This window comes from Neopelma chrysocephalum, unplaced genomic scaffold, assembly GCF_003984885.1.
Source record: "Neopelma chrysocephalum unplaced genomic scaffold, ASM398488v2 Primary Assembly neopelma1_96902, whole genome shotgun sequence".
NCBI classification, from domain to species: Eukaryota; Metazoa; Chordata; class Aves; order Passeriformes; family Pipridae; genus Neopelma; species Neopelma chrysocephalum.
This window is the reverse complement of record NW_020925545.1, coordinates 1,043-11,779: the sequence shown is the minus strand read 5'-3', so window position 1 is coordinate 11,779 and position 10,737 is coordinate 1,043. Positions and strand designations below refer to the sequence as shown.

Sequence of the window (10,737 nt, the reverse complement as noted above, 5' to 3'; positions counted from 1 at the left end):
GTCATTTTGGGGTCGTTTTGGGGGATTTGGGGTCATTTTGGGGGATTTGGGGTCATTTTAGGGTTATTTGGGGTCATTTCAGGGGGATTTGGGGTCGTTTTGGGGCAATTTTAGGAGTTTGGGGTCTGTAGTGTGAGGGTACCATCAACAGCAACAGTCGTCCTACAACCTCCTCCTGATTTGGGTTGAAACACCCGTTTTTTAATGATAAATGTCCTTTTGGGGCAGAACAAGCCGTATTTGGTGCAGGATGATCCCAGTTTGGGTCGAAATCAGCCAGATTTGGGTCAAAACCCCACAATTTGAGGCAAAATTCCCCGATTTGGGTCAAAATGTCCTGATTTGGGTCAAACCCTCCTGATTTGGGTCAAAATGCCCCGATTTGGGTCAAAACCCCCTGAATTGGGTCAAAATGCCCCGATTTGGGTCAAAATGTCGTGATTTGGGTCAAACTGCCGCGATTTGGGTCAAAATGCCCCGATTTGGGTCAAAACTCACCAATTTGGGTGAAAATGCCCCAGTTTGGGTTAAAATGCCCTGATTTGTGTGGAAATGCCCTGATTTGGGTCACAATGGCCCAATGTGGGTCAAAGTGCCGTGATTTGGGTCAAAAAGCTGTAATTTGGGTCAAAGTGCCCCTGTTTGGGTCGAATTGCCCTGACTTGAGTCACAGTGGCCCAGTTTGGGTGAAAATGCCCCGATTTGAGTCAAAATGCCCCAATTTGGGTCAAAATGTCCCAATTTGGGTCAGAATGTCCCGATTTGGGTCAGAATGTCCCGATTTGGGTCAAAATGTCCAGATTTGGGTCAAAACGCCCCAATTTGGGTCAAAATGCCCCAATTTGGGTCAAAATGTCCTGATTTGGGTCAGAATGTCGTGATTTCGGTCAAAATGCCGCGAATTAGGTGAAAATGCCCCAATCTGGGTCAAAATGCCCCAATTTGGGTCAAAATGTCCCAATTTGGGTCAAAATGCCCCATTTTAGGTTAAAATGCCCTGATTTGTGTGGAAATGCCCTGATTTGGGTCAAAGTGTCCCGATTTGGGTCACAGTGGCTCAATTTGAGTGAAAATGCCGCGACTTGGGTCGAAAATGCCGCGATTTGGGTCAAAGTGCCCTAAATTGTGTGAAAACCCCCCGATTTTGGTGAAACTGCCCAAATTTGATGTTGTAACCCCGTTTTCCTCCCCCAGCCAACAGCTACGGTCAGGATCAGTCGTCGCTGAGCTCGGGGGGTTACCAGGAGCCGGGGGGTTACGGCGGCGGGGGGCAGTCGGAGCGGAGCCGGGGCCGGGGCGGTTACGGCCGCGGGGGCTACGAACGAGGCGGCCGCGGGGGCCGCGGGGGCCGAGGAGCCAACCTGGGGTAGGTACCCGGGACACCCCCAAAACTGGGGGGAGGGGGGACCCCAAAACCGCCCCGGGGGGAGGGGGGCAAGGGGACGAACGGACACCCCAAAATTAGGGGGGGAAAGGGGGGGTTTGGGGAAGAAAAGAGGTTTTTGGGGAAGAAAAATGGAGTTTTGGTGAAAAAAAAAATGGTTTGGGGGGGAAAAAAACGCTTTTTTTAATTGAAAAAAAAGGTGGGTTTTGGGGAAAAAAAGGGGTTTTAGTAAAAAAAAAAAAAGGTGGATTTTAGGTAAAGGAAAAGGTGGTTTTTGGGTAAAAAAAGGTGGTTTTTTAGTAAAAAAAATTGATTTTTGCTGAAGAAAAAAAAGGTGGTTTTTGGGGGAAAAAATAGGGTTTTAGGTCAAGAAAATGGTTTTTTAGTTAAAAAAAAGGTGATTTTTTGGGAAAGAAAATCGGTTTCTGGGTAAAGAAAAATAGGTTTTGGGTAAAGAAAAAGGTTTTTGAGTAAAGAAAAAATTGGTTTCTGGGTAAAAAAATGGTTTTTTAGTAAAAAAAAAAAGTGTTTTTTGGGTAAAGAAAAAATTGGTTTTTGGGTAAAAGAGTGGTTTTTTGGTAAAAATGGTTTTTTAGTAAAAAAAGATTTCGGGTAAAAAAATTGGTTTTGGGGTAAAAAAAAATGGTTTTTTAGTAAAAAGAAAAAGGTTTTTGCGTAAAGAAAAATTTGGTTTTGAGTTAAAAAAAGTGGTTTTTTAGTAAAAAAGTGGTGTCTGGGTAAAGAAAAAGGTGGTTTTTTAGTAGAAAAATGTTTTTGGGTAAAAAATGGTTTTTTAGTTAAAAAAAGAAGTGGTTTTTTTGGTTAAAGAAAAAATGGGTTTTAGGTAAAAAAATCATAAGGTTTTTGGGTAAAAAATGATGGGGTTTGGATGAAAAGATGGTGGGTTTGGGGTAAAAAACCCCTAATTTCAGGTAAAAAAAGCAGTTTTTGGGTAACACACCCTGATTTTTAGATTAAAAAATGGTGTTTGGGTAAAAAAAAAGTGGTTTTTAGGTAAAAAAAAAACAAGAGTGAAAACCATTAAATGATTGAAAGGATTAAAATGAAAGTAAATGATTGAAACTCAAGGGTTAAGAGGAGTAAATGATTAAAAGAAATCAATGATTGAGAGGAATAAAGTGATTGAAAGGTGGTGCCAAAGGTCACCTGCAGCCTCTGGTCCCGGCAGGAAACAAAAAGGCCAAAAAAACCCCAAAAAAGAGGACAAATGGTGCGTTTTGAGGTCACTGCAGAAAGCAAAACACCCAAAAATGGGACGTTGTTGGTTTTGGGGAGAAAAGGCGCCGCTTTGGTAAAAAACTGTCATGTCCTGGGTGTGAAAAATAAGGTTAAAATCATGAAAAAAATCGGTTTAATGGTCAAAAATGGTGAAAAAATGGTGAAAAAGTGGTTAAAAAATGGTTAAAAAGCCAAATGTGCTGGTTTGGGTTTTGTGTGTGAGAGAGTCCCTCGGATATTTGGATTTTTGGGGGGAAAAAGCTGCTTTTTGGGGCGATTTTGAGGTGAGTATGGGGGGAAAAGGGGAGGGGGGGTTGTGTTGTGCTTTTAACAAATTCTGCCTTTTGTGCTGCAGGTGTTGAAAAAGCTTTGGCAACCCCCGGGAGTTTTGGGTTAAAAAAAGGCAGAAAAGGGGCAAAAAAAAAGGCCAAAAAATCAAGAAAAGGGGGCAAGAAAAGGCCCAAAAATTTTTAAAAAATCAAGAGAAAAGGTCAAAAAAAACCCAAAAAAAATCAAGGAAAAAAGGCAAAAATGCCCAAAAAAAAAATTAAGAAAAGGGGCAAGAAAATGCCCAAAAAATCAAACAGAAAGTCAAGAAAAGGGACAAAAGAACGGCTAAAAAACCGAAAAAAAAGGGTGAAAAAAGCCCAAAAGATCAAAAAAGAAATCAGGAAAAAGGGGCAAAGAAGCGCCCAGAAAATCAAAAAAAAAAATCAAGAAAAAGGGGCAAAAAAATGCCTGAAAAATCAAAAAAAAAAACAGGAAAAGGGGGGAAAAAAAACCACAAAATAAAAAAAAAAAAAAATCAAGTAAAGGGGCAAAAATAGCTTCCCAAAAATAAAAAAAAAATCAAGAAAAAGAGGCAAAAATGCCCAAAAAATCAGAAAAAAGTCTCAAAAAAGAGGCAAAAACGCCCAAAAAATAAAATTTAAAAAAAACTAGAAGAAAAAGCAAAAATGCCTCAAAAATCAGAAAAAAAATTAAAAAAAGAGAAAAAATACCCAAAAAATAAATTTAAAAAAAATCAAAATTAAGAAAAAAATACTCAAAAAATAAAAAAAATTAAGAAAAAAGGTAAAAGTGGCCAGAAAATCAGAGAAAAAGTCAAAAAAAAGGTAAAAATGCTCAAAAAATTGTAAAAAAGGGGCAAAAAATGGCCCAAAAAAATCAAAAAAGAAAATAAAAAAAGAGGAAAAAATGTTTAAAAAGAATTTTAAAAAATGGAAAAAAAATGGCGAAAGTGCCCAAAAAAATCAGAAAAAAAAAAAAAAAAAAAGGGGGGAAAAATACCTAAAATATCAGAAAAAAAAATCAACATAAAAGGGAAAAAATGCCCCAAAAATAAAAAAAAATGAGTGAAATGCTCCAAAAAAATCCAAGAAAAGGTGGAAGAAGCAGGAGGGGGGAGGGGCAGCTCAGAGCCCACCCGGGGGGTTAAAAAAAGAACCAAAAAAAAGCCAAACTTGGGGTTTTTTTAGTGGATTTTGAGCCCCTTTTGCTGCTGGATCGAGAGGAAACGTCGCCGGCGGATGACGACCCCCCAAAATTACATTTTTTACCCCAAAAAAGAGGGTTTTGTGTGTCCCACTCTGCTCTCAAAGGTGTTTTTTGTAGGCAGGGGCTCAAAAAAAAAAACCTGATTTATCTTCTAATTTATCTCCTCAGCGGTGGTGAGCGTGGTGGCTTCAATAAATTCGGTGGTAAGTCCCAAAGAGTTCAGCATTTGAACCCAAAAAATTGAAAGAAAAAGGCAAAAAACAGGAGGAAAAAAAATTTAGGGAATGTTGAGTTTTTTAACCCGTTTTTTTGGAACAGCCTCGGGGCGTTTTTGGGGTGAAAACCCCCCGAAACGGAGCCGGAGCGGAGGAAAAAGTGGATTTCTGGTGGTTTTTTTGGGGGGTGAAAAAGCAAATTATAAGGAAAAAAAAAATGAGGGAAGAGGAAAAATTGAAGGAAAAAAAATTAAGAAGAGTTTGGAATAAATGGTGAGAAAAAAGGTGGTTTTGGGGTGTTTGGGAGGGTGAAAAAAGGTGGTTTTTGGTTCAAAAGGATCAAAAAAAAGCTGCATGTTGGTGGTGGAAAAAAAATTCCAGAGGTTTTGGTGGCAAAAAGGTTTTTTTTGGGGGAAAAACACACGAAAAAAAAAAGGTGCCGGTGACCTGAGGTCGGTGTGAGAATTGAGGAAAATGGTGAAATTGGAGGTTTTCTCCCCAAAAATTGGGGTGCTGCAGTGGACCCAAAGCACCCAAGGAAAAAAAAAAACAAAGTGCTGCTTTTGCCCAGAATTCCAAAGGTTTCAGCCCGTTTTTCCAGGGATTTGCTGCTGGTGGTTGAAAGGAATTTAAAAATATGAAAAAAAATAAAATTCAAAAGTGTTGGTGGAGAGGAAGAAATTGAGGAGAAAAAGGGTGAAAAAGGGGCTGGAAAGAGTCAAAAAGTCCCCTGGAAATGGGGGAAAAACGCCCGGAATCGGAATCCAAGGATCTTCCTGAGGAGGGAAAAACCTTAAAAAGATGGAAAAAAAGCCCAAAAATGAGTGTTTTGGGGAAAAACGGGGGGTTGTGACCCCCAAAATACGGGGTTTGACCCCAAAAAATGGGGTGGTGGCCCCAAAATGGGGGATTTTGACCCCGAAATGGGGGATTTTGGGTCAAAAATATGAACTTTAATCCTGAAATGGGGGATTTTGAGCCCAAAATAGGGGGGGGTTGACCCCAAAATGGGGGATTTGGGGTTAAAAATATGAACTTTAATCCTAAAATGGGGTGTTTTGGTCCCCAAATGAGGGTTTTGACCCCAAAATTTGGGGTTGTGATTCCTGAATGGGGGGGGTTTTGACCCCAAAATGGGGGGTTTTGAGCCCAAAATATGGGGTTGTGACCCCAAAATTAGGGGAGTTTTGAGCCCAAAAGGGGGTTTCTGACCCCAAAATAGGGGGGTTTGACCCCAAAATATGGGGTTGTGAGCCCAAAATGGGGGGGATTGACCCCAAAATGGAGGATTTGACCCCAAAATATGGGGTTGTGACCCCAAAATGGGGGGTTTTACCCCAAAATAGGGGGTTTGACCCCAAAATAAAGGAGGTTTAACCCCAAAATAGGGGCGGTGACCCCAAAATAGGGGATTTTTAATCCCAAAAAAGGGGATTTTGACCATAAAATTGAGGGGTTTGACCCCAAAAAAGGGGATTTTGACCCCAAAGAAGGGTTTTACTCCAAAATGGGATTTTTGACCCCAAAAAATGGGGTTTTGACCCCAAAAAATGGGGTTTTGACCCCAAACCGGGGGGGGTTTTGACCCCAAAATGGGAGGTTTTGACCCCTAAATCGGGCTCGGGGAGGGCAATAAAAAAAGGTGGGGTGGGAGGGGCTTGTTGTGGCCACGCCCCCTCCCCGCCCCCTCATTAACATAATTAATTGTTTTTGCATGTGCTGAAAAGGCCCCCGGGACCAGGGACCTCGACATGACCCCGGTAATTAACGGGGGTAATTAGGGACTAATTAAGGGGGTCGGGGGGGGAATATTGGGGGTTAAAAGGGTTAATTAGGGGTTAATTGGGTTGGTTGGGGGTTAATTAGGTGTAATTAAGGGAAGGGGGTTATGGGGAACCAAGGGATGTTAATTATGGCTTGATTGGGCTAATGGGATTAATGAGGGTAATAAAAGATATGAGGGTTAATTGGGGAATTAATGGGGAATATTGGGGCTAATGGGGGTTAATTGATAGTTAATTGGGCTATAAATAGGTTTTGTTGGTTAATTGGACTGATAATGTAGTGTTAATTAAGGGATTAATGATTATTTGGGCTACAGGGGAGGTTTGTTGGTTAATTGGGCTCATTATTTAGTGTTAATTAAGGGGTTAATAAGGATGGATTGGGCTGATAAATTAGTGTTAATTAAAGGGGTTAATAAGGATCAATTGGACTGATAATTTAATGTTAATTAGGGGATTAATAAGGATCAATTGGGCTGATAATTTCATGTTATTTAAAGGCATTAATCAGGATTAACAGGGTTTATAATTTAGTATTAATTAAAGGTATTAATAAGGATTAATTGACTGATAATTAGGTGTTTATTAAAGACATGTATGAGGATCAATTAGACTGATAATTCAGTGTTAATTGAAGGCGTTAAAAAGGATCCGTTGTGCTGATAATTTAGTTTTAATTAAGGAGTTAATAGGAACTAATTAACTTAGTAAAGGCGAGGATTAAGCAGGGCAGTAATTAAACCAAGTAATTAACAATAATTAAAGCGAGTTTAGTAGTAATTAAGCCCAGTAATTAATAATAATTAAAACAACAGCAGTAAGTAATCAGCACAATGAGGGTGAGTAATTAAGAGTGTATAAATAGAGCAAACTGTTAATAAAGATTAATTGAGATGATAATTTGGTGTTAATTAAAAGCATTAATAAAAATTAATTAGTCTGATAGTTCAGGGTTATTTAAGGGCTTAGTAAAAATTAATTAGTCTAGTAAAGATGAGGATTAAGCAGGGCAGTGATTAAACCAAGTAATTAATTATAATTAAAGCAAGTTTAGTTGTAATTAAGCCCGGTAATTAATAATAATTAAAGCACCAGGAGCAAGTAATCAGCACAGTGAGGGTGTGTAATTAAGGGTGAATAATTAAGATAAGAAAGGCCAGGGGATGGTAATGAGTTTACAGCGGGGTGAGGGAGTTAATTAGTGTTAATTAGAGTTAATTAATGAGTGTTAATTAAGCTTTTTGTCCCCCAGGTGAGCAGGACAACTCGGACAACAACACGATCTTCGTGCAGGGGCTGGGGGAGAACGTCACCATCGAGTCCGTGGCCGATTACTTCAAACAGATCGGAATCATCAAGGTACACGCGTGTGCTTGGCGTGTTAGCACGTGTGCCTGGCGTGTTCTCACATGTGCTTGGGGTGTTCTTGTGGCCCTGGGGTGTTCTGAGTCCTTGGTGTGTCACCACGTGTGCTTGACATGTTATCCCCTGTGCTTGGTGTGTTCTGAGTCCCTGGTGTGTCTCCACATGTGCTTGGCATGTTCTGAGTTCTTAGGGTGTCACCACATGTTCTTGGGTGTGTTTTGAGTCCTTGGTGTGTCATCACGTGTCCTTGGTGTGTTCCTGTGGCCCTGGTGTGTTCTGAGTCCCAGGGGTGTCACCGTGTGCACGAGGCATGTTCTGAGTCCTGGGTGTGGCACCCCCTGTGCTTGGTGTGTTCTGAGTCCTTGTTGTGTCATCAAATGTTCTTGGTGTGTTCTGAGTCCTGGGTGTGTTATCGCATGTCCTTGGTGCGTTCTTGTGGCCCTGGTGTGTTCTGAGTCCTGGGTGTGGCACCACATGTACTTGGGGTGTTCTTGTGGCCCTGGTGTGTTCTGAGTCCTGGGTGTTGGTACCATGTGTTCTTGGCATGTTCTGAGTCCTGGGTGTGGTACCCCTTGTGCTGGGTGTGTTCTGAGTCCTTGGTGTGTCATCACGTGTCTTTGGTGTGTTCTGAGTCCCGGGGGTGTCACCACATGTGCCTGGCACGTTATTGCATGTACTTGGTGTGTTTTGAGTCCTGAGTGTGTTATCCCATGTCTTTGGTGTGTTCTGAGTCCTGAGCGCGTTATCACATGTGCTTGGCATGTCACAACGCGAGCTGGGTGTGTTCTGAGTCCTTGGGGTGTGTTATCACATGTGCTTGGTGTGTTATCACATGTCTTTGATGTGTTCTGAGTCCTGAGTGTGTTATCGCGTGTGCTTGGTGCGTTATCGCCTGTGTATGGTGTGTCCTGTGTCCTTGGTGTGTTCCGGGTCCTTGGTGTGTCACCACGTGTCCTTGACATGTTCTGAGTCCTAGATGTGTTACTCTGTGTGCTTGGCATGTTCGGTGTCCTTGGTGTGTTAGCGCATGTGCTTGGCATGTTATCACCTGTGCTTGGTGTGTTCTTGTGGCCCTGGTGTGTTCTGAGCCCTTGACGTGTCACTGTGTGTGCTTGGTGTGTTCTCACCTGTGCTTGGTGTGTCCTTGTGGCCCTGGTGTGTTCTGAGCCCTTGGTGTGTGAGCACGTGTGCCTGGTGTGTCTCCACGTGTGCCTGGCGTGTCACCACGTGTGCCTGGCGTTTTTTTGAGTCCCATGTGTGTTTCTGTGTGTAGTTGGTGTGTTCTCACCTGTGCTTGGTGTGTTCCTGTGGCCCTGGTGTGTTCTGAGCCCTTGACGTGTCACTGTGTGTGCTTGGCGTGTTACCACCTGTGCTTGGTGTGTTCTGTGTCCTTGCTGTGTCACCACATGTCCTTGGTGTGTTGAGAGTCCTTGGTGTGTCACCACACGTGCCTGGCGTGTTATCGTGTGTGCTTGGTGTGACCACATGGTCTTGGTGTCTTCTGAGGCCTTGACGTGTCCCCACATGTCCCTGATGTGTCCCCACGTTTCCTTGACGTGCCCCCGCGTGTCCTTGACGTGTCCCCCCATGTCCTTGGCGTGTCCCCACATCCTTGATGTGTCCCCACATGTCCTTGACGTGTCCCCGCGTGTCCTTGACATGTTCTGATCCCTTGATGTGTCCCCACGTGTGCTCAACGTGTCCCTTCCCGTGTGTCCCTGCTCCCCCTTGGCCTTGGCATGACCTTGGCATGACCTTGGCGTGTCCTTGACATGTTTCCCGTGTCCCAGACCAACAAGAAGACGGGTCAGCCCATGATCAACCTGTACACGGACCGGGAGACCGGGAAGCTGAAGGGCGAAGCCACCGTGTCCTTCGACGATCCCCCCTCGGCCAAGGCGGCCATCGACTGGTTCGACGGTGGGGACACCAAAAACACCCCTTTTCCACCCAAAAATCACCTTTGTCACCCCCAAAAACCCCTTTACCACCCCAAAAATCCCCTTTGCCACCCCAAAAATCCACTTTTCTGCCCCAAAAATTGACTTTTCCGCCCCAAAAATCTCCTTTTCCGCCCCAAAAATCCACTTCTCTGCCCCTAGAATGACTTTTTTCATCCCGAAAATACCCATTTTACCCCAAAAATCACCTTTTCTGCCTCAAAATCATCTTTTTCACCCCAAAAATCCCATTTTTGCCCCCCTCGGCCAAGGCGGCCATCGACTGCTTCGACAGTGGGCACACCAAAAATCACCTTTTTCCACCCAAAAATCACCTTTTCCACCCCAAAAATCACCTTTCCCACCCCAAAAATCTGCCTTTTCACCCCGAAAAACCTCGTTTGCACCCCAAAAAAACCCTTTGCTGCACCAAAAATCAGCTTTTCTGCCACAAAAACCAACTTTTCTGCCACAAAAAATCCCCTTTTTCTGCCACAAAAATTCCCTTTTTTACCCCGAAAACCCCCTTTTTTAACCCCAAGAAATTCCTTTTCCACCCTGAAAATCTGTTTTTCATCCCAAAAATCCCCTTTGCCACCCTAAAGACGCAGTTTTTCACCCAAAGAAAATCCCTTTTTGCCACCCCAAAAAATTGACTTTTCTGCCCCAAAAATTCCCTTTTCACCCCAAAAATTCTCTACTTCTCAAAAATCCCCTTTTTAACCCCATAAATCCTCTTTTCCACCCTAAAAATCCTTTTTTATCCTCCAAAAAAACCCCTTTTCCCCCCCAAAATCCCCTTTTTTGCCCCAAATCCCTTTTTTCCCCCCCAACCCCTTTTTCCCCTGTTTATTTTGGGCTGAATTCCCGTTTTTTTTCCAGGCAAGGAATTCTCTGGGAATCCCATCAAGGTTTCCTTTGCCACCCGTCGGGCGGATTTCACCCGCGGCGGGGGCGGCCGAGGGCGCGGCCGGGGAGGTGAGAGACCCCCAAAAATGGGGGCAGAGAACCCCAAAATTGGGAGAAATTCCACTAAAAAATGGGATTAGAGACCCCCCAAAATCTGGGAGAGATCCTGCAAAAATTGGGAGTGAGAGACCCTCTAAAAACGGGATCAGAGACCCCAAAAACGGGGATCAGAGACCTCTAAAAATTGGGATCAGAGACCCCAAAAATGGGGGGAGGACCCCAAAAATTGGGATAAGAGACACCAAAAAATCTGGGAGAGATCCCTCAAAAATTGGGAGTGAGAGATGCTCTAAAAAGGGGATCAGAGACCCCCAAAATTGGGATCAGAGACCCCCAAAATTGGG

At 43.2% G+C, this 10,737-nt stretch overlaps 1 protein-coding gene and 1 long non-coding RNA gene across 2 annotated transcripts in view; both read left to right on the top strand.

The window, feature by feature from the left end:
• The window catches only part of FUS (FUS RNA binding protein), a gene marked incomplete at its 5' end in the record, with an annotated part of 13,403 nt that overhangs the window by 1,966 nt on the left and 700 nt on the right, over positions 1-10,737 (top strand). The window contains 6 exons of the mRNA XM_027670551.1: positions 1,195-1,366; positions 4,289-4,323; positions 6,063-6,095; positions 7,372-7,478; positions 9,275-9,404; positions 10,307-10,402. Coding sequence (XP_027526352.1) covers positions 1,195-1,366; positions 4,289-4,323; positions 6,063-6,095; positions 7,372-7,478; positions 9,275-9,404; positions 10,307-10,402 — 573 coding nt within the window. The remainder of the gene's footprint in view (positions 1-1,194; positions 1,367-4,288; positions 4,324-6,062; positions 6,096-7,371; positions 7,479-9,274; positions 9,405-10,306; positions 10,403-10,737) is intronic.
• LOC113960795 lies at positions 5,399-5,894 on the top strand. The gene is made up of 2 exons (XR_003532102.1): positions 5,399-5,496; positions 5,536-5,894. It is a non-coding gene; the product is annotated as an uncharacterized LOC113960795 (long non-coding RNA).